At 48.0% G+C, this 23196-nt stretch overlaps 1 protein-coding gene across 5 annotated transcripts; it reads left to right on the top strand.

The window, feature by feature from the left end:
* The first annotated feature begins 4587 nt into the window (after positions 1-4587).
* On the top strand, positions 4588-20441 carry ST6GALNAC4 (ST6 N-acetylgalactosaminide alpha-2,6-sialyltransferase 4). 5 transcript variants are annotated; one of them, XM_028715449.2, is made up of 7 exons: positions 4588-5572; positions 7691-7755; positions 8016-8159; positions 10986-11171; positions 12601-12803; positions 14024-14131; positions 16280-20441. In XM_028715449.2, exons 2-7 carry the CDS (start codon positions 7744-7746, stop codon positions 16467-16469), a joined length of 843 nt encoding a protein of 280 aa, XP_028571282.2. In that variant the 5' UTR covers positions 4588-5572; positions 7691-7743; the 3' UTR covers positions 16470-20441. The 5 variants fall into 5 exon arrangements, with proteins under 5 accessions (XP_028571282.2, XP_028571278.2, XP_028571277.2 ...); XM_028715445.2 differs by having other exon boundaries at positions 4601-5561; positions 12391-12803; XM_028715444.2 differs by having other exon boundaries at positions 4601-5572; positions 12391-12803.
* Positions 20442-23196: the final 2755 nt, after the last annotated feature.

Raw genomic sequence — 23196 nt, 5'->3', positions numbered from 1 at the left:
TGAGCCAGGTAGGGGCAGAGAGCTGTGAGTGTGAGCGCCCCCCCCCCAGATGTTGCGCCCGGTGCGGCCGGCCCCCCCCTGCACTCCCCACGCTACGCCACTGCTTCTGTGTCATGTAACCAGGCCCAGAATATTGGTATCAAATGAGTGTCACATTTTGTGTCACATGCACTTCATTCTAATTCAGTAATATTGGAACTTTCTCAAAGAGGGGAATTACACGCACTAAAATAAATATTGGAAGAGGAAGTGTGAGTCATTGGTGCTCCATTCCCCAATATATATAATATATGTACATATTGGGGTGTGGGGGGGCACCAGTAACTCACACTTCCTCTTCCAGTTTACTATAAAATGTTTCCTCAGATAATTAGCAAAAATGTGCATGTTCCAGATAACTGGAATTTGAAAATCTCACTGCAGGGGAAGGTGTGCCGTTCCCTTTCAGCAACATACCGCCCCGAAGTAAGAAAGAAATTTCCGCAAACTAATGTGGAAAATGTTGCAAAATGCAATTCTGGACCTCCTGAAGATCTGGTTGAATAGTTCTTCAAATGCCTGGGTATCGCTGACTTGCAGTGGCTCTGTAAGGATGTTTCCTAGCAGCCTTATGTGGAAATGCCTGGGACCCAACCTCCTGCATACAGAGCATGCGCTCTGAAACGGAGCTATAGCCCTACCCCAACGTGCACTTACTAGGGAGTAAGTCTTTGGAAGCACTCGGACTTCCTTCGAAGTAAACTTACTTAGGGTCAAACCGCATTCCTCACGATCAGGAGAAAACAAAAGGGCCTGACTGAACATGCAATATTGCATACCTAGATACTCTCAATTGCAGAAATTGGACACATCTTTGTTTAGAGTGGCCTTTGACACTTGGCCAAAGGAATGGGCACCGATTTGTATACGCTGTGTGTAGATGCACATTTAAAAAGTAGTTTATATCCTACTAAGTCATAGTCACTAGACCCATTAATTTCAGTGATTCCGTATATGACTTAGCTGGATATATGATATTACCTTGAGTATGGTTGAAGTGTTAGGTTGCCCTATCATTCTACATGGGAATATTATACATCTCACTGTAGTGGGGAAGACTGTGGCCTGTGCGTTTGTGCTTAGTCTGCTGCCAAGGTGATATCTGTTGATGGGCAACTTCAGTGCCCCGCTCTTCCTTCTGTATCAACCAGACCTGGAATGCACAGCCATTCAAATAGAGGACACCTTCATACAGAGAATGGTCACCTGTCCACATCCTCTGATAGCCCTGAAAACTGACAACTGTCTTCTGTAAAATAGGACACCTGAGCATCTTATATTTGCTGCTCTTCTTATGCTGATGAGTGAACGTGATGCCATTTCTTTTTCATCCCGGCTTTTTCCACATTGTGCATAATCTAAATAGGATCCATTTGTTTGTATATTTAGGTTTCTTCCTAAACAATGCAAAATTCAGAGACAGTCTTTTTTCAATAAAAAAAGAAGTATTTTGTTCCCTATGTCTGGGAGTGCTAGAATGGGAAGCATCCATGTAATACGGCTTATTTAAGACACATGCCAGTAATGCATCAGGGGAGCACTTTACTTGATTTAGTTCTTAGGGAGGAAGAGATAGAGAGGTAGAGAGAGAGGTTGCATTGGAAGTAAGAAAGGGCACTGCAGGGACTTGAACCCCGTCCTGGAAACCAGGAGTGCCAACCACCAGCGCCTTTTGCTTTTTTGGGGGGGGGGGGGGGGGCAATGCAACAAGGTGAAAAGCAAAACCTGAGCGAACACTCTGAATATTGAATGTTCTCTCAGGAAAAAGAAAACCCTTAAGAGTTATGAAGTTGCAGACAGAACACAATCAAAGTTTTATCCCTTGCCAAGCTAGGGATATTCACCTAGATGTGTTTAAGTCACAGAGTGCCATTTTGACTGCCATTAATTTTCAGGGCAGAACAGAGAGAGAGGCTGGTTCCAGTCTTGAAAGTCACCTTTTTGTTTGTCCCTCTGAAGTGTGAATTCATGGGCCTGGAAGTTCCTTCTGCTGGTCTGTGAAAAGCAATCTGGACTCATTAGCTTGTCGCCAGCCCATTCCCTCCAGTTCTAGAGAAATGGAACACAGCTGTTCTTACCAACCTGACTTCTGCAGGAGGAGCTGGCTTCCCCTGAGTGTGGTGGGCTCTTGGACAGAACTGTGAAGAGATCAAGCAAACGGAAATGGAGAGGCCAGCACAAAAGGATTGTACTGAAAAAGATCACTGAATTGTGGAGTGTGAAGTTCACTTGCCGTTAAGTTTCCTGAAGGCTTGCAAAATTCCATTTCTTGTGGCACTGAGATGTACCTGGAAGAGACTAGGGTCTTGAGCAGCCCTCCCCTCCAGACACAGAGGAGCAAAAACAGCAGGTTACCTAAAGCAGCGCAGTCAAGACGCAGGTATCTCTCATTCCTATGTTGCAGATGTTCACTTGATATATCAAGAGCTCTGACACTGCCTCTTACTTGTCAATTGAGCAGATCTGCTTCAGGCACAGGTAGCTTTGTGAGGTCTGTAAAAAAAAAAGAGCTGGAACAAAGCAAGGATGCCTGTCCCACCAAAAGATGTACCTTATTGTGTGGTGATGGCACAGGAAAAGGCCTGTGTCCAGAGGGTGGCAACATGAGAAGGGGCCTTCTCTGCAGTGGCTCCCCACCTGTGGAATGCTCTCCCCAGTGAAGTTTGCCTGGCGCCTTCACTATATACTTTAGGCACCAGGCAAAAACGTCCCTTTTTAACAAGGCCTTTGCCTGACCTGATCTATATCCTATACCCTTTTAAAAATGCTGGCTCTCTTGGGGGGGGCGGGGTTATTGGGCTGTTATTGTTTTGATTTTGTGTATTTGATATTTTATGTGAACCGCCCTGAGACCTTTGGGTATAGGGCGGTATAGAAAACAAACAAACAACTAACAACTTTGACAAAAGAAACCCCATTCTTCTTTTTATGAAATGGCTTCTCCAGTTGCCTTTTAAAAGAAAAGCCTTCTATTTTCTGTATTTATTCTTCACTCTGCTTGAAGCAGACTTCATATCCACCTACCATTTCCTGTGCTCCTTTTCACACCCAATGACTTGTTGGTTGCAAGGTAAATAAACTTGATTTCGCCCCTCACATTCTTTCATTTGTATTCGTTTTCCCTTGTATCTCTTTTTAAAGTGGTAAATAATAATTTTTCTGTGCCTTACAATTCCTTTGCTTACTTAAAAAAAAAATTAACAATAGTTTTGAAAAGAAATCTAACCGAAACTGGTTTTTGTTTCCATTTTAAACCTGTTCCCCCAGCCTCCCTCTCCTATTCCCTCTGCCCATTAGCTCCTTCAGCTCTGACCAGTGAGAGGGCTAAAACCAGTACTATAGCCAGGGACAGTCTCACTCACTAGAATCTGGCTCGCTCCTTCCACCATTGTTGGTCATAAGGGCACATAAAAAAGTCCCTCTGTCCATTAATACAGTGGATACAAATGTGTATTAGTGCCCACCCCAGTCCCTAATAACAGGGTTGCTGGGGTACCAACTTGAATAAAATATTGGGGGGGCAGTAAGCACCACCCTCCATAATCAATCCCATGACATGGCGCACCCCCCCATTTGAATGGCAATACCCATCAACTTTTTTGGGGGGAGTCCCAGCCCCTTCAAATATTTTATTGGGGAGGGGGCTTAAGAAGAGTTAGCTCTTAAATTGGGGTATATGTCGTTCCTGGATCAATGCTTTGCTATGTGTAGCACCTGCTGTGCCATTGAACGGCATTTTGCCCATGTATCACACTGATCTGAGCATTAAAGATTTTGGTAGACTCTGCAGCCTGAGTTCGAATTCTTCACTGAGTGGGAGACAGGAAACTCTCCTCCACAGTGTGCTTTTCTGGAGATTCTCCTGAGCCTCCCATAGCCAGTTTTTCTTGGGGGGGGGGGTCTATGCTCTTCCCTTTCCCTATAAGATGTTCTTGTTCCTCCCATAATTTATACCCAGTTGTAATTGAAAGTGGCACCATCAACAAACATCTCCCAAGGGATCACAGGTAGAAAATTGTCTTTCTTGCTTTTATTTTTTAAAATCAAAATCAAAGACTTTTCAATTCCGAAATTGGAAATATTATTTAACACAATATGAAGAGGTGTTGATGTGCCGGGTACAGGGAAACATTTTTGTATTGGATTAATTCCCAAACCCAGATAAAATAAATTAGGTAGGTTTCAATTCCTTTTGCCTTCTTAATCTCCGGAATCAAGATCAAAAAATGTTCACAGCAGTCCTGGTCAAAAGTTTGAGTGGTAACTCCAACCGTAGGAACATCTGCCCACTTTGGGCTTTGTAGGCCTTGGTGGCTGCTGCCTGTTGGGGCTGGTAGAGCAGAAGACAGGGGGGCCAACAGTGGCTGGCGCCAGAGCCAACGACAAGCAGGGTCTGTGTAATTCAAGTTTTGTGCCCACCCTCCCAGCAACACTGAGGCTAAGGCAGGGGAAGCTGAAAGCCAGGACCACCCCAGTGGTGGTTCTAAGTAGGACTGGCAGGAAGCCACTGGCTCTAATGGATCTGAGCTAGTATGCCACAGCGCCAAACGACCCGCACCGACGAGGCTTGCCGAAGGTTGCCCTTGCTCTTGGGTCAGGGCTCTGCAATGCGCTTCCTCGGGGGCAGGGATTTCCGAGGGCAGATTCCCAATTGTAAGTTGCGTTTTGGATCGCAGCCCCTAGGAAGGGGCGCAGAAGCACAAGCTTTCCCCCTTCCAATTTTTCTTTCATTTTGTTCCCCCCACCCCAAAGGACCGAGGTGGAACATCTTTAGCTAGGGATAGGAAGAACCCTCTTTTCCTGAAACCCTAGCCTAAGAACCTATCCATCATTCGGGGAGCCGGCGGCCCGGGCCTGAGCTGGAAGGAGAGGCGGTGCTTTTCGGCACAAGGCAACCGGCCTGGAATTGTTTCCCGCGCGCTGCGAAAGGGAACAGCTGCGGTCGCGCGAACCCTCCGGCGCTGGGAGGGGAAAGGGCGGAGTCGCAATCAGCTAAGGAAGGAAGCAGAGCACCAGCTGGCCGAGCGGTTGCGCGCAGCGTTGCGCTTTTGGAGAGCGTGCGGCCGCCTTGCGCGCAGACCTCGGCTGAGGCTGCGAAACGCCGGGCGAGGCCCGTTCCTCGGAACCCGCGAGCAAACAGCTAGGCTGGGAAGTCCCAGTCGCCGCCTCCGCCTCCGCCTCCCGCCGCGCCTTTTGGCACATCAAAGTCTAGTTGCAGAGCGCGCCTTGGGAAGGATACCTCCTCGCCAAGCGGCAGCCCTCGGGGGCCATGCGCGCCTCTCCTCCCGGCCCTCTGCAGCGCTGTGAGAGTCGCGCACGTCTCCTCTTCCCAGACCGAGTCACCGAGATAGCAGCGGGGGCCCCAATTCCTCTTGCGCCTCCGCTCTCGTCCAGCTTCGTGAAGTCAGCGGTCTGAATTTGAGCCGGGGAAGCCGGAGCAGCAAAAGGGCTCCCAGGCCAAGTCTTGCTTTTACGTGTGGAAGGAAGACCACCCATCGCTTCCGCCCCCTCCTTGAGTTCACGTACAGAGCAGGTATGATGAATGTGCTGTTGAGCATGTGCAGAACGCCCTCCTCCTCTTTGATCAACTGTGCCCCCGCGGTATCCGGCTAAGATTACATATTTGGGCATGTGGTTTGTCCAAAAATGGTCGTGTGTGTGTGTGATTGTGATGTATCCAACTAAACCCTATTCAAAATAGCCCTAATGGATCTAAGCTAGTCGTGCCATTTAATTTCAGTGAGTCTTCACTGGGGTGTGACTTAACAGTTGGAAGGGACCCACAGTATTTTAATTTTTTATTTTGATTACAGTATTGTTGTCAGTTATTCTCATTATTACTTATAAAATTTTACTTGTTTATTTAACTCAGTTTTTGAGTTGCCTGATAGAAATACAGTATTCTCAAGTCCAACATGTATGGTAAGAAGAGCAGACCTGAAGCACTCAGTAAAATAATGAAATCAAAAAGTCCAACCCATCAATCACACAGCAGCAAGAATCTAGTTGTAAAGTCCACCACAGACAAGGAAAAACTCCTGTGACTGATCCAACAACACTACAGAAGCTGAAACTGCCCAAATTGCCAAAAGTTCACAGAGCCTGAAATAAAACGGTATCAGTGATGCTGAAGAGAGGTGTTAAAAAGGCAGGCTGTTGTGATCAAGTGACAGGAAGAGAACAAAATAGAAAGTAATACCATTTCCACTGTGAGTGCTTTTCCTTCTTGCATCCCAGGACAAGTGAACTGTTCTAAGAGCAATGTAGCTGAGATAATAGAATCATAGAATCGTAAAAGTGCTGGAAGGGACTCTGAGGATCATCTAGTAGTGCAAATAGACATTCTGCAAGGCTAGATTTAAGGTGCCACTTGATGCCTAGCCTACATATCTAACAGTAAATAATTTGCAGGAATGTTAGCCAACAGATTAGCTTCAATTTTACCCGCAGTTAAATAAAAAAACTAAGGAGGAGGCAGCTGACAGTCTGTGCCATCTCTGGGGCTGATTGTAATCAAAAAAGCTGGCTGAGCACAGGCTGAGGTGGTGAGGCAGAGCCCTGTGTGCCCTAACAAACCAGCTTCCTGTGTGTAGGTGTATACATACACACATACATACATACATATGCACATATACTACACCTCTCTAGAATCTTCTGCAAGCAAAGCCTGTGCTCCACCTGGGGTTAGTTTAACCTCCAGTTTGGTAGTAAAACTAAATTACAGTCTCATGAAATGAGGCATGTCTAAAAAGTGTGTCACCAACATGACAAGTTCTGAAAGTTCTGACTTAGTTTTAAATTGGGGCAAAGCAGAGACACAAACTATACTGCTGTTTTGGGGATGGGTGGCCACACTGCCTCCCTCCTTAGTCTCAGCAGGGAGGTGGATGGGGACAAAAGTAGAATTAGTTGACTCTGTCTGCACATATTACAGTGGTACCCCGGGATGCGAATGGGATCCGTTCCGGAGCCCCATTCGCATCCTGAACAGAACGTAAGACGCGACAGCACGTCCGTGCGGGTCGCATTTCACTGCTTCCACGCATGTGTGTGATCTCATTTTGACCGTCTGCGCATCTGCGAGTGGCAAAACCCGGAATTAACGCGCTCCGTTACTTCCGGGTTGCCGCAGAGCACAACCCAAAAGCGCTCAACCTGAAGCGTATTTATCCCAAGGTATGACTGTATTTGGATCCCTTCCACCCTACAAATCTCAGCGGCATTTCCCCTTCTCCTGAATCTAGTTTCATAGGTCCTCCTGGATATTTGTTCTCCCCCTTCCCACCTGGAAGGTCTTGCAGCATTTTCTACCTGCACAGGAGGGATGGGGTACTAGCCTGCCTGGCCAATGGTCAGGGATGATGAGGAATTGTGGTCCAACAAAATATGGAGGGCCATAAGCTCACAGGTTTGATGAAACAGTCTTCCCACCACACCCACTGAACACACATACAGACACAAACAGTGCCATAAAGTGTATTGGACTTCACTTCCATTGAACTGACCATGCCCAGCACAAAGGATAATATCCAAGTATGAAAAATGGTCTGCAGCACTCCTTCCACTTTTCCTCTCTCTTTTTCAAATGTCTTCATGTGGTGGAGATGTCCTAAGAAGCAGTCTCTTAAACAATCGGTTTTATTTTTTCCAGGGCATTGTCCTCAAGGCCCAGAGAAGATACATGGCTGATAAGACCTTAAAAGGATGCAGTTGTTTGTAAGTATGCAATTGGGGAGAAGGTGTGTATGGGATCTGAGTCTGCACTCATACGCTCCTTTCACCATGGGAATATTCCTTCCATTTAACATTCCTCATGTGCCTCCTTGCCTTCTGCTCATTTGACTGGCATAGCACACCTTCCCAGGGGGTTGCCTGCTTTCAGAACGCTGCCTCTTGGGTTCCTTTTGCCCAGCAGATGCAGCCGCTTTAGTAACAGAGGAACCTGCCTCAAGTCAAGTCAGATTGTTTGTCTACAGGCTGGCAGGCAAGGGCTCTCCAGGATTTCAGACAGGAATTGTTTCCCAGCACTTTCTGAGAGATGCCAGGGATTGGACTGGGGACCATCTGCTTGCAAAACATACACTCTGCTACTGAGCTGTTGTTCTTCACCTAAAGATAAAGTAAGGTTCTAGTCCTTGTGGTTCTCAGCAAAGGGCTGAACTTGGGGCATCTGCGTGCGAAGCTGATTCTCTGACACTGAAGCTATTCCCCTGAAGATGGGGACTTTAGTCCAGCAACATTTGGCCTTGAGGAACATAGGAATCCTTTGCTTGAGGATTGCTTGAGGCATACTGGGAAATGCCAGCAATTGAACCTGAGAACTTCTGCATGCAAATCCGATCCTCTGTTGCTGAGCTACAGCGCCTGCCCCATCCATGGTGGTTTCTTTTAGACCCAGTGTAACCTTAAGATCTTGCTCCCCAAAACCTGTTGTGGGCACATACCTAATTCTGTTCCATGTGTGGCCACTTCACTGCTCACCTGCGTGGAGTGGGGAGGAATTTAACCTGCAACCAGTTAAACCAAAGCTCTGTTTCTTTTAAGCTTCTTTGCTGTTAGATCTCGCGCCATGCAGGCCTAAGCCAATTATGGCATCTAAAACAAGCCTCTTAAGAGCACAGTGATCGCCATCCACTTAGCTCATGGAAAAAAGGGCAGGTGGGACTATCGGCAGACCTGTGAAGTCTGAGTGGGACAGAGGTTTGGTGCAGAGCAGCCGATGTAAGGCTGAGTTGAATGCCCTGTTCAGAAACAGCCTAAACCATGGGTGGCTAACCTGTGGCCCTTTGGAAGGTGGTGTTAGACCCCAGCTCCCAGGTTCATTGACCATTGGGCCTTGTTGGGGCTAATGGGAATTGGAGTCCAGAGACGATTACTGTGCTGTAGCATGGTGTGTGCAAACCTTAGCCTGTGGCGCTTGCCCCTCGTTCTTTAGTGTGACTGCAAGTAAAACATTTGGAAATATTTGGCTGTAAATTGCCCTGGACAAGATAAAGAGGTTGACCCATTAATTAATTAAAATAATATCTCATAGACACATAGAATTTCAGAGCTGGGAGAAACCACAAGGGTCATCTACTCCAACCCTCTGCAACGCAGGACTCTTTTGCCCAAGGTGCAACTCAAACCCGTGGCCCTGAGATTAAGAGTCTCAGGCTCTACCCAGTGAACTAGTCAACTGCTTTTATACTGAGCCCATCTCCGCATTAAGTCAAAACTCAGAATGTTGCTTAGTGGTTCTTAAGCCACAGTTTGATCCTGGCTTGTTTGAACTAACCATCGTTTAAACCAGGTGTGTGGAATCATAGGCCAAGGCACGATAGGGCCTTCCAAACCTCTCTACCTGGCCTCCTGGGTTCTCCCCAAGCCACACACCTCACTGCCCCAACTTCATACCCTCCTTTTGCTTTTGCTTGGATACGAGGTGTCCGCAAACACTGCCTCTTATACTTGTCCGCATGGACGGTAGAGGGGAATGTGGAGAATCTCATTACCATACAAAAGTAAACATTTGCATTCATTGCTCTGCTCACTTTTTGCTTCTGCCCCCCACCCAAAAATCACTGGCATGCTTGCCTCTGAAAGGTTCCCTAGAAAGAAAAATAAATCCTCCATATCTCTGGAAATGGAGAACCATGTTTTTCTGTGGGAAACTACGACTTCCACAATGGCAGACTTGGGGCATTCAAATTTCAGAAGTGCCCTGTGTGACAGTAAAATTTGGACTCGCCCCCACCCTTGTGCTCCATTTTACAACATTGTTGCAGCACTACCCTAAAACCACCTCTGACTTCCATCATCCCTGTCAATTGACTGTGCTTGCTAGGGCTTATGGGAGTTGTAGTCCAGCAACATCTGGAGGGCCACAGGTTCCCCATCATTGGTTTAAAATGAAGAGTTCTCCCCATCCCTCCGAGTCTGGACACAACAGGGAACTTTGGTTAGCCCACTTGGGCAAAAGATCCCTCCGTTGCAGGCGTTGGACTAGGTGTTCCTCGTGATCCCTTCCAACACTCCAGTTCTATGATTCTCTGATTCTAAAAGTGGAAGTGAAATTCTCCAGTCCCCTTGCAGGCTTGCCAGTAACCTGAGAGGCAGATATGTGGGACAACTCTGGTATATTTGTTTCCTCACTTGATCTGCCCTTGGAATGCTCTTCTTCTTGGCGAGTTGCCAGACCTCAAACTTGCTCCTCTTCTGAAAAGGGGTGTGAGGTGGACTTTGTTCAAACTGACTTCTTCAGCGTTGCCTGCAGCAAAGTTGTTTGCCATCAAGCTGTTTGCTGTCATTTCCACAAGATGCACTTGGGCAAGTGTCTTTTAGCATCCTGTAGGACAATTAATGTGGCGCTGCTTTCCCAGGGTCCTTAGAGTGCCAGGGTTTCTACAGAGCAGGACCCCAGCTGTGCAGCAGAGTGCGACCTTTGCATGTGCAGAGTCCCAGGTTCAGTCCCTGTTAGGAGGTTCAGTTGAAAGACCGCTCCCTGCCTAATGCAATGATGGGGACCCTTGCACCTGGGGGCTAAATGCCCCCCTCTCTCTGGCCCTCGGGACTCTCCCTGGGCCACACTCCTCAGCAAGGCCCCGTCTCCCCAGGCTGTTTGCACTGTGCTTGAGTGTTTATGTCCTTCAACTCTGGCGGCGTCTCCTGCTTTTGTGGAAAGAGACTAGAGAGGGGAGTGTGTAGAAACTAGCCTATAGTACAAACATAAAATTTAACATTTGCCCAGAGTGGCTGAGGCAACCCAGTCAGATGGACAGGGTACAAATAATGAAATTATTATTATTGTTGTTGCTGCACCCGCTTTTACCTCTGGGCTCACCTGCTACTGGCATGTAGCCCTTGGAAAGTTGCCCAGAAGAGAATGCGGCCCTCGGGCTATGATGTTCACCTGCCTTTCTGCCTGCCAAGAGGAAGCTCAGACTCTCCTCTCTCTTTTTCTTCAGTCTCAGCTGTTTTTAACTCTGGTCATCCTGTGCGCCTGCTCCATCCTGTACATCTTGATTTGCCCTTACTTCTGTCTGTCGTTGTGTTGGCTTGGCTGCCGTCACCCGGAAGAGCAAGAAGGAGTCCTGCCAGCTGGTCCTGGAGCTGCCCAGTTTGAGGGTTACATCAGCGTCCCTGATGGGAAGGTGAGTCAAGCCTCCCAGTTATGAAAGCGACCATTGTCAAACCATGGCATTGGTCAGTTGAGAGGCACCAATTCAGGTTGCATTGTGGGGTGTCCTCTTCATCCTCCATGAAGAGGAGAGAAAAGAAACCCTCCCCATAAGCAAAAAGCAGGGGGAGGGTTTTACCTCCTCCCTTATGTGCTTGTTTTCTACTTGCAGGGTTTTTTTTTTTTTTAAAGCAAAACATATGGGGTGGGGAGCATTCAGAAATGTGACTTCCTCCATGCCCCACAGCCGGGCGATGTTCCTCTGGCCTCATGAGGAGCCTCTTCAGTGGGGCTGGTGAGTGTGGGCTGTGAGGCCTGAAGGCCGCTCCCTGCAAGGCCCCTTCCACCTGGCCTAGGGGGCAGGGCCCACACTCACCAGCCCCACTGAAGAGGCTCCTCATGAGGCCGGAGGAACATTGCCCGGCTATTGTTTTATTGATTTAATATGCTGTAAACCACTTTGAGATTTTTATTAAAAATATAAAGCAGTATAGAAATTTAAAAACAAAACAAAACAATCCCTTGCTTGCCCGAAGTGTTTTCGTAGTTCTCACTGGGATGTCAGTATAAACCCTGGATGAATAAAAACCAAAGGCCATGGTGAGACGTGAGAGGTGGGTCCTGAAATATCTCTCTCTCAGATATCAAATGCCAGAGTAAAGATGCATTAATTTAATTTTCACCAAAAAGAAAATCATGCTTCAATAGCATACAAAATTACTCTGTTTACTCCTCCTCACAGTTCACATTTCCTGTGGGCTATTAGTTGCCTAATTGGCAGGACTCCTTTTTCTCCTTCCTTTTCTTTTAAGCTGGCCTCATAATGCGCCACCAGTCAATTGGATATCACCCACTGAACAGGATGACACCACATTACCAGACAGCCAATTAGATCTGGCTGTGTGTCAGTGTCACGAAGCCAGTTCAGAGTGAGATCAGGAAGTGTTACCCTCACTCTGGATGGGGGAATCCCCTCCCTTTCCTTGGTCCAGTTTTCAGATGCATGTTGAATTTCCAAAAGAGGGTGCTCTTTGTAGAGGCAAAACCCAATTTTGTTTAAAACGTCTGTCTTCTCTTTTGGTTTGGTTCCTATATTTAATGGGGAAAAGGAGGCAGTGCAGCAAGGGTAGCCTTAGCCACTGCCTCTGGTCTTCTCTAAGCTCCCTCCAGGCTCAATTCTCTTCTACCTTTAGCCATTGGCCCGAGTGCCATGTCGCCAGTGTGCTGTGGTATCGAGTTCTGGGCAGATGCTGGGTTCGCGTTCTGGGAAGGAGATTGACGAGAAGGAGTGTGTCCTGCGCATGAATCAGGCCCCCACCCAGGGCTACGAGGAGGATGTGGGTGGCAGGAGCACTATCCGGGTCGTTTCTCATACCAGCATCCCCTTGCTCTTGCGGAACCAGAGCTATTTCTTCAAGCAGTCCCGGGACACAATCTATGTTATCTGGGGCCCCACCAGGCTGATGAGCCGGGAGAAGGTGGGCTTGGTCTACCGCACCCTCCTAAAGGTGAAGGAGATGTACCCGAGCCTGCACCTCTACACGCTGACTGACCAGATGATGGTGCACTGTGACGAGCTCTTCCTGCTGGAGACAGGGAAGAACAGGTGAGAGGTGGCTAGAGTGGGTTATCACCAGGCAGGGACCATAATGGTGAAGCACATCTGCCAAGGATATAAGAAGAGCCCGTTGGATCCAGCCAAGGGGGCATGTCCAGCTGTCATGGACTGGTTGGACTCCGAGGAATGGTGGGAGGAACTAGCTGGGGAACCACCAAGGGAAGAAGGCTCAGATTCTTTGCCCAGGGACTGGTGGTGGGAAGACAGTGAGTGGTCCGAGAAAGACTGGAGGAGGTGCCAGAAGCAGAAGAGGGTAACAGGGTTTAGTGAGAAGGGAGAGTGTGCAGCAGAGAGCAGTGCAGAATCAGAGGCAGAAGCTGAAGCAGGAGAGGAGAGAGGCCAAGAGGCAGAGATGAGTCTGGCCGGTGAAGAGGCACAAGTGTCTCCCCCTCCAGTTGCGACAAGCCCTCCTCCACCCTGGTCTCCCAGAACCAGGAGAGGCATGAAGAGGGCAGAGGAGAAGTGGGCTTCTCACAGATGCAGCCTCAAATTGCTTAGGAAAATCCGCGGAGAGGAGGGGGCTTAGGCAGCTGTGGGGAGGCAGGGACCTTCAGTGCTTCATGGGGGCAAGACCTGCTGGATATGAGTAGCTGTGCTCATTGGGCCTGACAGATCCTGGTTTTGCTAATAAAGAGTTAACTCCAATGTGCTTGGTGTAGTTTACTGCTGGCTAGCTACAGTCACTAGCCCAGCACCCTGTCTCACTGGTCAACCCAATGTCCCAATGGGAAGGCCACAAGCAGGACATAAACACAACACCAATTCTCCCTGCTTGTAATTCCAGCAATTGGTGTTCAGGGCACACTGCCTCTGACAGTGGGGACAGAGCCTAGCCGTTGTGGCTAGTAGCTGTTGGTGGCCATGTCCTCCATGAATTGGTCTAATCTGACCTGCATGCAGGAAGTCCTAGGTTTGAGCTTTGGTGGCCTAGGAGTCATCCTCCAGCCCTTCACGATTCTGTGCAGAACAAATACTAGCCAAAATGATATACAAAACGTGCTGCATTTTGGGTGGGGGGAATGCTTTGCAAAAAAATGTGTATTTCAGGCAGAATTGCACACAGAAATATGCATCCACACTGAAAGCCCTATGAATTCTCATGGTGACTTTTTTAAAAATTCGGAAAAGTGAGAAACAGAGAGAAGCTGCGATTGACAGATTTGCCTGTCTCTATGTTAGTGTTTGCCTTGTCTCTCCCAAATCCACAGGATGAAATCTGGCTCCTTCCTGAGCACAGGCTGGTTCACAATGGTTTTGGCGATGGAGTTGTGTGAGCAGATCTTTGTCTTTGGCATGGTCAGCGAGAACTATTGCAGGTATGGCACAGGGAGGTGGGGTATGAAACAATATGTAAGCAGAGATACACACACATTATTTAAGAATAATAATAAACATAATAATAGTACCCTGCCCATCTGACTGGGTTGCCACAGCCACTCTGGGCAGCTTCCAGCATATACAAAAACAACAAAACATTAAGCATTAAAAACTTCCCTATACAGAGCTGCTTTCAGGTGTCTTCTAGCTCCTTGACATCTGATAGTGGGTGCATTCCACAGGGTGGGCACCGCCACCAAGAAGCCCCTCTGCCTAGTTCCCTGTAACTTCTTTTAGTGATGGAACCACCAGAAGGCCTTTGGAGGTGGACCTCAATGTCTGGCCTAGAGACACTCCTTCAGGTATACAGGGCTGAGGCCATTTAGGGCTTTAAAGGTCAGCACCAACACTTTGAATTGTGCTCAGAAATTTAGTGGGAGCCAGTGAAGATCGTTTAGGATCCTTGTTTCATGGTCCAGGACACTGTTCCCAGTCACCAGTCTAGCTGCCGCATTCTGGATTACAGTAGTTTCTGAGTCACCTTCAAAGGTAGTGCATTTCAGTAGTCCAAGTGGGAGATAACCAGAGCATGCACCACTCTGGCAAGACAGTCTGCAAGCAGGAGGTGGTAGACAGCTGCCCTGGACATAGAATTTACCTTTTGTCTCCATGGGGAGTCCATATTGATTCCTAGGCTGCACACCTGGTCCTTTAGGAGCAGTCACCCTATTCAGGACCAGCAAATCCCCCACACCTGCCACCCCCCCATCCCCCAGAAACAATACTTCTGTCTTGTCAGGATTCAGTCTCAATCTTTTGACTGCCATCCACCCCACAACAGCCTACAGACACCCACACAGGACGTTCACCCCTGCACTGGTTCCAATTTAAATAAGAGGTAGAGCTGAGTATCGGGGACGCGGGTGGCGTTGTGGGTAAAACCTCAGTGCCTAGGGCTTGCCGATTGCATGGTCGGCGGTTCGAATCCCCACAGCAGGGTGCGCTCCCGTCGTTCAGTCCCAGCTCCTGCCAACCTAGCAGTTCGAAAGCACCTTCGGGTGCAAGTAGATAAATAGGGACCGCTTACCAGCGGGAAGGTAAACGGCGTTTCCGTGTGCTGCGCTGGCTCGCCAGATGCAGCTTGTCACGCTAGCCACGTGACCCGGAAGTGTCTGCGGACAGCGCTGGCTCCCGGCCTATAGAGTGAGATGAGTGCACAACCCTAGAGTCTGGCATGACTGGCCCGTACGGGCAGGGGTACCTTTGCCTTTACCTAGAGCTGAGTATCATCTGCATATTGGTGAACCCCCTGATGATCTCTCCTGGCAGTTTCGTATAGTTTCATATATATGTTAGGGCAAGTGTTGGGCTCCTCTGGCGGATTAAGTAGCTGAGGTGGGGGCACACACCAGGGGTGTGCATGCAGAGAGGATGAACGGAGCCCACTCCCAATAGGCTCCCCACCCACTGTCTCCATCCACCTGCCCACTAGACCAGCCCACCTTCCGCTGCGCCTCAGTTGCCAGGGCTCTATGCCTGTCATGGGGTGCCTGATTGCACCTCCTCAAAAATGTGCGCCTGGGGCCACAACCCCTCTGCCCACCCCCAACACGCTATGTCTCTGCTCCAGAGGGTGTGGACTCTCCTTCCTTGAAGGTTTTTTAGCATTGGTTGAATGGCCATCTGCCATGTATGAGATTCCTGCCTCGCAGGGGAAGGGGTACCTGCATTGCTTGCAGAATCACAGAATTGCAGAGATAGGAGGTCCCCAAAGAATCATAGATTCATGGAATTGTAGAGTTGCCAGTCACAGGGTCCAAGATGCTTGCTATGGGGGAAGGCGCTCTTATAAGTACTTGAGTCCCAAGCTTTGAGTTTAGACCAGTAGCTCTCCGGCAACCAGCTTTCAGGACCAGGGGCAACCCAGCTGCTGCCACATTCCGCAATAGCTGCAGCCTTTTCCTTCAAGCGCAGCCCCACTTACAGTGCATTGCAGTAATGCAGATGGGAGGATACATGGGTTCACAGTAGGAGGAGCCACATGGTAGCCCAGCTCTTAACCTGTCAGACGGTGTGGTCCAGGCCGCTTTAAGCATGCAGCAACCCGGTTTTCATTTTCTGTGTTTTTGTCGTCCTTCGATTGGCAGAGACAGAAGCCAGCCCACTGTGCCTTACCACTACTTTGAAAAGGGCGAACTGGATGAATGCAAGATGTACCTGACCCATGAAAGAGCCCCCCATGGTGGGCATCGTTTCATCACAGAGAAGGCCGTCTTTTCCCGCTGGGCAAAGAAAAGGAACATTGTCTTCACTCACCCTTCGTGGCCAGATGGGTAGCTGAGGCCCGCGGCAGGCCACCCATGGTGCTATTGTTGTTTTGGTATTTTCTATGAATTCGATCTTCAAACGTTTGTGACGGAAGCCATATTTGTCACTGTTTGGTTCTGCACAAAGTGCTGGCTCCTGCATGCGTGGTTTTCAAAGGGCAATGAGGCTTCAGGATGCAGAGCAGCCGGTACAGGGCCTCTTCCATTTCCCTTGGCCACGTATTTCTAAACTTCTGGTCAAGAGGCAAGGAGTTGTTCTCCTCTTCCTGAACACTGAGTGGAAAGTCCTTCTCATGGGTAGGTGGGAAACACTTTGGAATTATTTTTTTTAAGTGGAGGGATGGAAACATTTCAAATATAGTAGTATATATATATATATATTTAAGCAATCCTCACTAGTGTTGGGATTGTTGCGGCCTACTTCACCAATTATGTTTTCTGTGCTTGACACATTGTGTGATGAGAAGTACACCTGGATTAGGCAGCAACGTTTTCTAATGCCTCAGATCCCAGGTAGTTTACCTGATAAAAAGCTCTCTACTCCCTGAGTTAATGGGATCTTGGGAAGCAGACGAGGGGGACGATACAGTAATCTGTTTCCACGATAACTGTTCCTATGTTTTGTGCACTGCTGAGAGATTGCTGAACATCACGTGGTTTAGCAATAAAATGAAATAAAAAAATGAAATGAAATAAGCGACCCCTTTCTGCCTGAGACTCTCAGCCAGGACAAAGAAGGCTCACTGCAGGGCTCAGTAGCAAAAACAGCCTTGGCTGCCATGTGGCTGTTTGCTGTGTGTGTGGGTCACGTGGCTCTGTGGGCCTCTCCACTCCTTCCCCACCCCTTCAGCTGCTTCCTCTTATCTCCACCGCCTTCCGTGCTTCTGTTTCCCTTCAGCTGTTTCCGAGAGATTATCAAACATTTTAGAAACCTGAGCATGGAAAGGACTTGACAGTGCATGGCCTTTCTGAGCATGAGAGGCAGCTACTTGGGAAATACACTGCTGTGCTCCACTCGTCTTGGCTGTTGGAAAACAGGGGTGGGATGTGTACCTTGTCAACCGCAGATGGCCCCCAGACTAAATTCATGTGGCCCTCAGCTTTGTTTTACGCAGGTGACGAGGAGGGGGGAAGTGGGTGGCAGCCAGAGAGAGAAAGCCTTAGTATGGAAGTAGAGAGTGGGGTGCCACACCATGGATGCTGCCCCTCTCTCACTGGCAGACGGGGCCCCCAACAGGGAGAGGGAAAAGGTGCCCACTCCTGTTCCTGAAGAAATAGCAGGTGCAGCTGGAATTGTGAGAAAGGGAGTCAACCCTTCTCCTGACCCCCATCTACTGCAGTCCCAATTAAAAATACACACCCTGCCCTCCAAGCGGTCCTTTTCCCTGGGAGAAAGGCTTACCAGTGTGAGCCAGTGTGGCGTAGTGGTTCAGAGCGGTAGACTCGTAACCTGGTGAACCGGGTTCGCTTCCCCGCTCCTCCACCTGCAGCTGCTGGGTGACCTTGGGCCAGTCACACGTCTCTGAAGTCTCTCAGCCCCACTCACCTCACTCTGTGCGGCTTCCAAAAAATATATTAAAATACAGTAATCCATCAAACATTAAAAGCCTCCCTAAACAGGGCCACCTTCAGATGTCTTCTAAAAGTCTGGTAGTTGTTTTTCTCTTTGATATCTACTGGGAGGGTGTTCCACAGGGCGGGTGCCACCACCGAGAAGGCCCTCTGTCTGGTTCCCTGTAACTTGGCTTCTCACAGTGAGGGAACCTCTCTGGCTTTGTAGAAGTGCCATGTGCAATGATGATAAAGAGGGCCTCAACCAAGCTATAGCCCTGTGCTCCTTCGGGGGAAGGATGGGATATATAATAATAATAATAATAATAATAATAATAATAATAATAATAATAATAATAGGTTGTTATAGTAGGGCGTGTCATTCTGTCTTCAGTGAGGGGGTCTTAAAGATATTCTTTGGGTGTGAGGACTTCAAATCTGCTATTATTTTTGTGATTTGACAACATTTGGCTGGCTCAGTTTACATTTGATGAAGCACATAAACTGTTTTCAGAAAACCAAATAATTTTAATTTTATCTTCTGAAATGTCAGGTAATGCTAAACAACAGTAATATGAATAAATACATAATTATATTAATATTTAACATGCAGTTAAAGTACCTGGCAATCATTTTTAACTATTCCTATGCAATTTTACACACATTTTATTTACGAAGCAAAAAGATATTTTGGTTAAATTAATATAATTAATTTAACCAAAATATCTTTTGAATTGCCAAGTCATGTAACAAATTTTTAGCATCCCTCATTTTTGGGAATTTGAAAGTTGAAAAATTCAGCACACCCATCATGCTATGGTAAATGAGGAACTGGAATGGGGAATAGATCAGCCTTTTAACATTTGGTAAGATTATTGTTTATTTTGTTAAATGCATTTCTCACAGTCAAGTGTCTCACTGCTGCCAAGCCGTACATTAAGGATAAAAATAATGTTTGTGTCAGAAACAAAAATCCTGAACTGCAAATTATTTCAATCCTATTCCTCCCCCGCCCCACAATGAAAATATTATAGCTCTTCTTTCTGAGAAGACTAGAAAATAAGACAGCCACTATCACAATGTCTTTATGGCACTAACACTCAGAATATGGTGATCAGTTCTGGTCACCACACCTGAAAACGATATTGTAGAATGGGGGAACTTCCAGAAAAGCGGAACTAAAACAATTGAGGGGCTGGAGCCACTCCCCTTTGAGGAGAGGTTGCCATGATTTGGGGCTTTTTATTTCAGAAAGGAAGGTCAATAAACTGAGGAGACAGGGAACATGATAGAGGCACATAAAATTACACATGGAGTGAAGCAAGTGACTAAAAGTATTTCTCCTCTCACGATGCTGGAACTCATGGAAATCCACTGAAGCTGCAGACAAAGAAAGTACTTTTTCACACAGCACAGAGTTGAACTATTGAATTCACTCCCACAAGATTTGATGGCCACTATCTTGGATAGCTTTAAAAGAGGGCTGAAGGAATTCATGAAGGTAAAGGCTAATCATGATGGGAAACAGGGTGTTTGCAATTGAGGCCGGCTTCTTTAGAGAAGAATAGCTGTATCACTGGGGCCACAGCTGAAAAGGTCCTGCTCTGTCCTAGCATTCCCACTCTCCAACAATTTGCTCTGCCAAATGGAGGGAGTCATGAAAAGAGCTGGTGGGAGACTCCTACACAAAGAGAAGCAGGTGTGGAAAACCTGATTCTTTCCAGATCTTATTGGATTCCAACTCCCATCAGCCCCAGCCAGCATGACCAATACTCTGGGATGAGGGGAGTTGCATGGTTTCCCCATACCAGCTCTTAAGAAGAGGCATTCCCAGTTGCATGCAAGAGGTGGAGAAATGTGTCTTTAGATGCAGCGGGTGGGGAGCGTGTCTATCCTGATGTTGTGGACTACAATTCCCACTAGGGCCAAGTCATAGTCTGATAATAGGCTCATCCATATTGTTGTTTGACGTTGGTAGTAAGCTTCCTTACCTCCAATCTCCCTCCACTGTTCACATGACATCCTTCAAATCACTGCCTTCCCATACTTTCCCCTTCCTCTTTATGAGTTTTCTCATGCCAGGGATGCTCTGAAAAGCAGAAGATGAGAAAATCCAGATTGAGGAAGTGCAGAAAGGCAGTGATTTAGAGGATGTCATATAGATAACGGGAAATAAATGGAGGTGCAGGAAGCTTGCTATTCACGTTAAATGGCAGTGTTGCATGATCCCAAGATCCTGAGAACCACAGGCTCTCTGTCCCTGCTTTGCAGGTTCATCCTCTGAGAGCAGTGGCAGAGAAAAGCTGTGAAGCAGAAACTATCGAAGCTCAGCTCTCTTTTGCCCTCCCCCATGCATAGTTATCTTCTCTCTGTTTTGAAAAGTACTTTTAAAATTATCTTCTGCGGCAACAATAAACTAGATGAACATTAACCATTATTGGTGTCCTGGTGTTCTTGTCACATTGTCCATTTTCCTTACCAAGTTCATATCACTGGTTTAAGTCGCCAAAGCATGAACAAATCTATGGATGCCCCTTGAGCCAAAATCCCACATGTAGTTCTGACAAAAAGAATGTTGAGTCTCCATGGCGTCTGCTGCACTCAGCACTCCCCCCATCCCCATGACAGTATGACATGAACAATGCCCTCTTTGTTCTGAGAGGAGAGGGGGAAAACAAATAACTCACTGAAAGTTTGGATTTATTGGGGACTTGGCTCCTCAATTGACCTGAGCCAGGGTGCCTCCTGACAGCCAGTATTTTGTGGGAGGGATCCAAACGCATACTGGAACTTAGGGAGAGGCCCATTGGTAAAGGTACCCCTGCCCGTACGGGCCAGTCATTTCCAACTCTAGGGTTGCGTGCTCATCTCGCTCTAGAAGCCGTGAGCCGGCGCCGTCCGAAGACACTTCCGGGTCACGTGGCCAGCGTGACGAAGCTGCAGCTGGCGAGCCAGCACCAGCGCAGCACATGGAAACGCCATTTACCTTCCCGCTAGAAAGCGGTACCTGGTGGCGCTGTGGATAAAACCTCAGCGCCTAGGACTTGCCAATCACATGGTCGGCGGTTCGAATCCCCACGGCGGGGTGCGCTCCCGTTGCTCGGTCCCAGCGCCTGCCAACCTAGCAGTTCGAAAGCACCCCTGGGTGCAAGTAGATAAATAGGGACCGCTTACTAGCGGGAAGGTAAATGGCGTTCCGTGTGCTGTGCTGGCTTGCCAGATGCAGCTTGTCACACTGGCCACGTGACCCGGAAGTTTCTGCAGACAGCGCTGGCTCCCGGCCTATAGAGTGAGATGAGTGCACAACCCTAGAGTCTGTCAAGACTGGCCCGTACGGGCAGGGGTACCTTCAGTGGCGTAGCGTGGGGGGTGCAGGGGGGGCGGTCTCACCGGGCGCAACAACTGGGGTTAGGGCAAATCCACAGGTTAGGGGGCGCAAATCCACGGGTTAGGGGGCGCAAATTACTTGCCTTGCCCCGGGTGCTGACAACCCATGCTACGCCACTGGGTACCTTTACCTTTACCTTATCTATCTACTTGCACTTTGGAGTGCTTTCAAACTGCTAGGTGGGCAGGAGCTGGGACCGAACGACGGGAGCTCACCCCGCCGCGGGGATTCGAACCGCTGACCATACGATCGGCAAGTCCTAGGCACTGAGGTTTTACCCACAGCGCCACCCGCGTCATCTGCTTTGCATTCAGAAGGTCCCAGATTCAATCCCAAGCATCTCCTGGTGGTGCTGGAATATTCCCTGCCTGAAACCCTGGAGAGCTGCTGCCAATCAGTGTGCAGAACTGAGCTAGATGAACTAGTGGTCTGACTCAGAATGAGGCAGCTCCCCATATTCCTTGTTGAGGTTTGCACACACAAAGTGAATATTTAGGAGCTCTGCTGCCCTAGTGCAACAAATAAACTTTTTAAAAGCCTCAGGGCTTTTTGCAGTTTGGAAAGTGATAGGAAAATCCATTGAAAAATGCAGGATGGTGCGAAAAAGATCTAGGGGCCTGAGCAGACCACAAATCCGCATTGTGATGCAACAGCAAAAAAACCGTTAATGCTATTCTAGGCTGCATCAACAGAAGTCTAGCATCCAGATCAAGGGAAGTAATAGTCCCACTCTATGCTGCCTTGAACAGACCACACCTGGAATACTGTGTCCAATTCTGGGCACCACAATTTAAGAAAGATGTTGACAAACTGGAACGTGTGCAGAGGAGGGCAACCAAGATGATCGAGGGTCTGGAAACCAAGCCTTATGAGGAGCGCTTGAAGGAGCTGGGTATGTTTAGCCTGGAAGAGAGGAGACTGAGAGGAGATACGATAGCCAAATTCAAATATCTCAAGGGTTGTCACATTGAAAATGGAGCAAGCTTGTATTCTCCTGCTCTTGAGGGTAGGCCTCAGTCCAATGGCTTCAAGTTACAAGAAAGGAGATTCTGACTAAACATCAGGAATAACTTTCTGACAGTACGAGCTGTTCAACAGTGGAACAGCCTCCCTCAGGGGGTTGTAGATTCTCCTTCCTTTAAGGTTTGGAAGCAGAGGTTGGATGGTCATCTGTCATGGATGCTTTACCTGAGATTCCTGCATTGCAGAGGTTGGACCAGATAACCCTGAAACATACTGTTGACTCATGTTAAGCTTGTGTTCCACCAAGACCCCAGGTCCTTTTCACATGTACTGCTAGTAAGCCAGGTGTCCCCCATCCTATATTGGTGCATCTGGTTCTTCCTGCCTAAGTGCAGAACCTTACATTTGTCCCTACTGAAATCCATTTCATTAGCTTGCGCCCAGTTCTCCAATATGTTAAGGTCATTTTGAATTTTGATTCTGTATTCTGTGGCATTAGCTATGCCTCACATCATCTGCAAATTTGATAGGCACCCCCTCAAATCATCCAGATAACTAAAGGGTTTAAAATACCCACCCACCCCACACAAAGAAAATTAAAGCTAGGACCACCACACCCACATATAAAAACCAAATGCTTGTTTGCATTAAAAGCAAAGGTGCATTAAATGTTGGCTGAGGAGCGTTCAAAACGGAGGGGGCTTTCCTTGCCCCCATGCAAAGAGCCTCCTTCTCCGGAAATGTTGAGAAACCTAAATCTGTGAGACAGAGTTGCTATGACGACTGTACTTCGAGAGCATGGTAACCATGGGGAACAACCGTCTGACGCACCCGG

The sequence above is a fragment of the Podarcis muralis genome, chromosome Z (genome assembly GCF_964188315.1).
Source record: "Podarcis muralis chromosome Z, rPodMur119.hap1.1, whole genome shotgun sequence".
NCBI lineage: Eukaryota > Metazoa > Chordata > Lepidosauria > Squamata > Lacertidae > Podarcis > Podarcis muralis.
The sequence above is the reverse complement of the archived record's forward strand: the minus strand, read 5'-3'. Positions and strand labels throughout refer to the sequence as shown.

Bases quoted from the DNA above. Each gene is read 5' to 3' on its own strand.
- ST6GALNAC4 (XM_028715445.2), top strand. The intron at 8,160-10,985 runs GTAAGGTTCTAG...CTTTTTCTTCAG, and splicing joins GTTCTTCACCTAAAGATAAA to TCTCAGCTGTTTTTAACTCT. The intron at 11,172-12,390 runs GTGAGTCAAGCC...TTCTACCTTTAG, and splicing joins TCAGCGTCCCTGATGGGAAG to CCATTGGCCCGAGTGCCATG.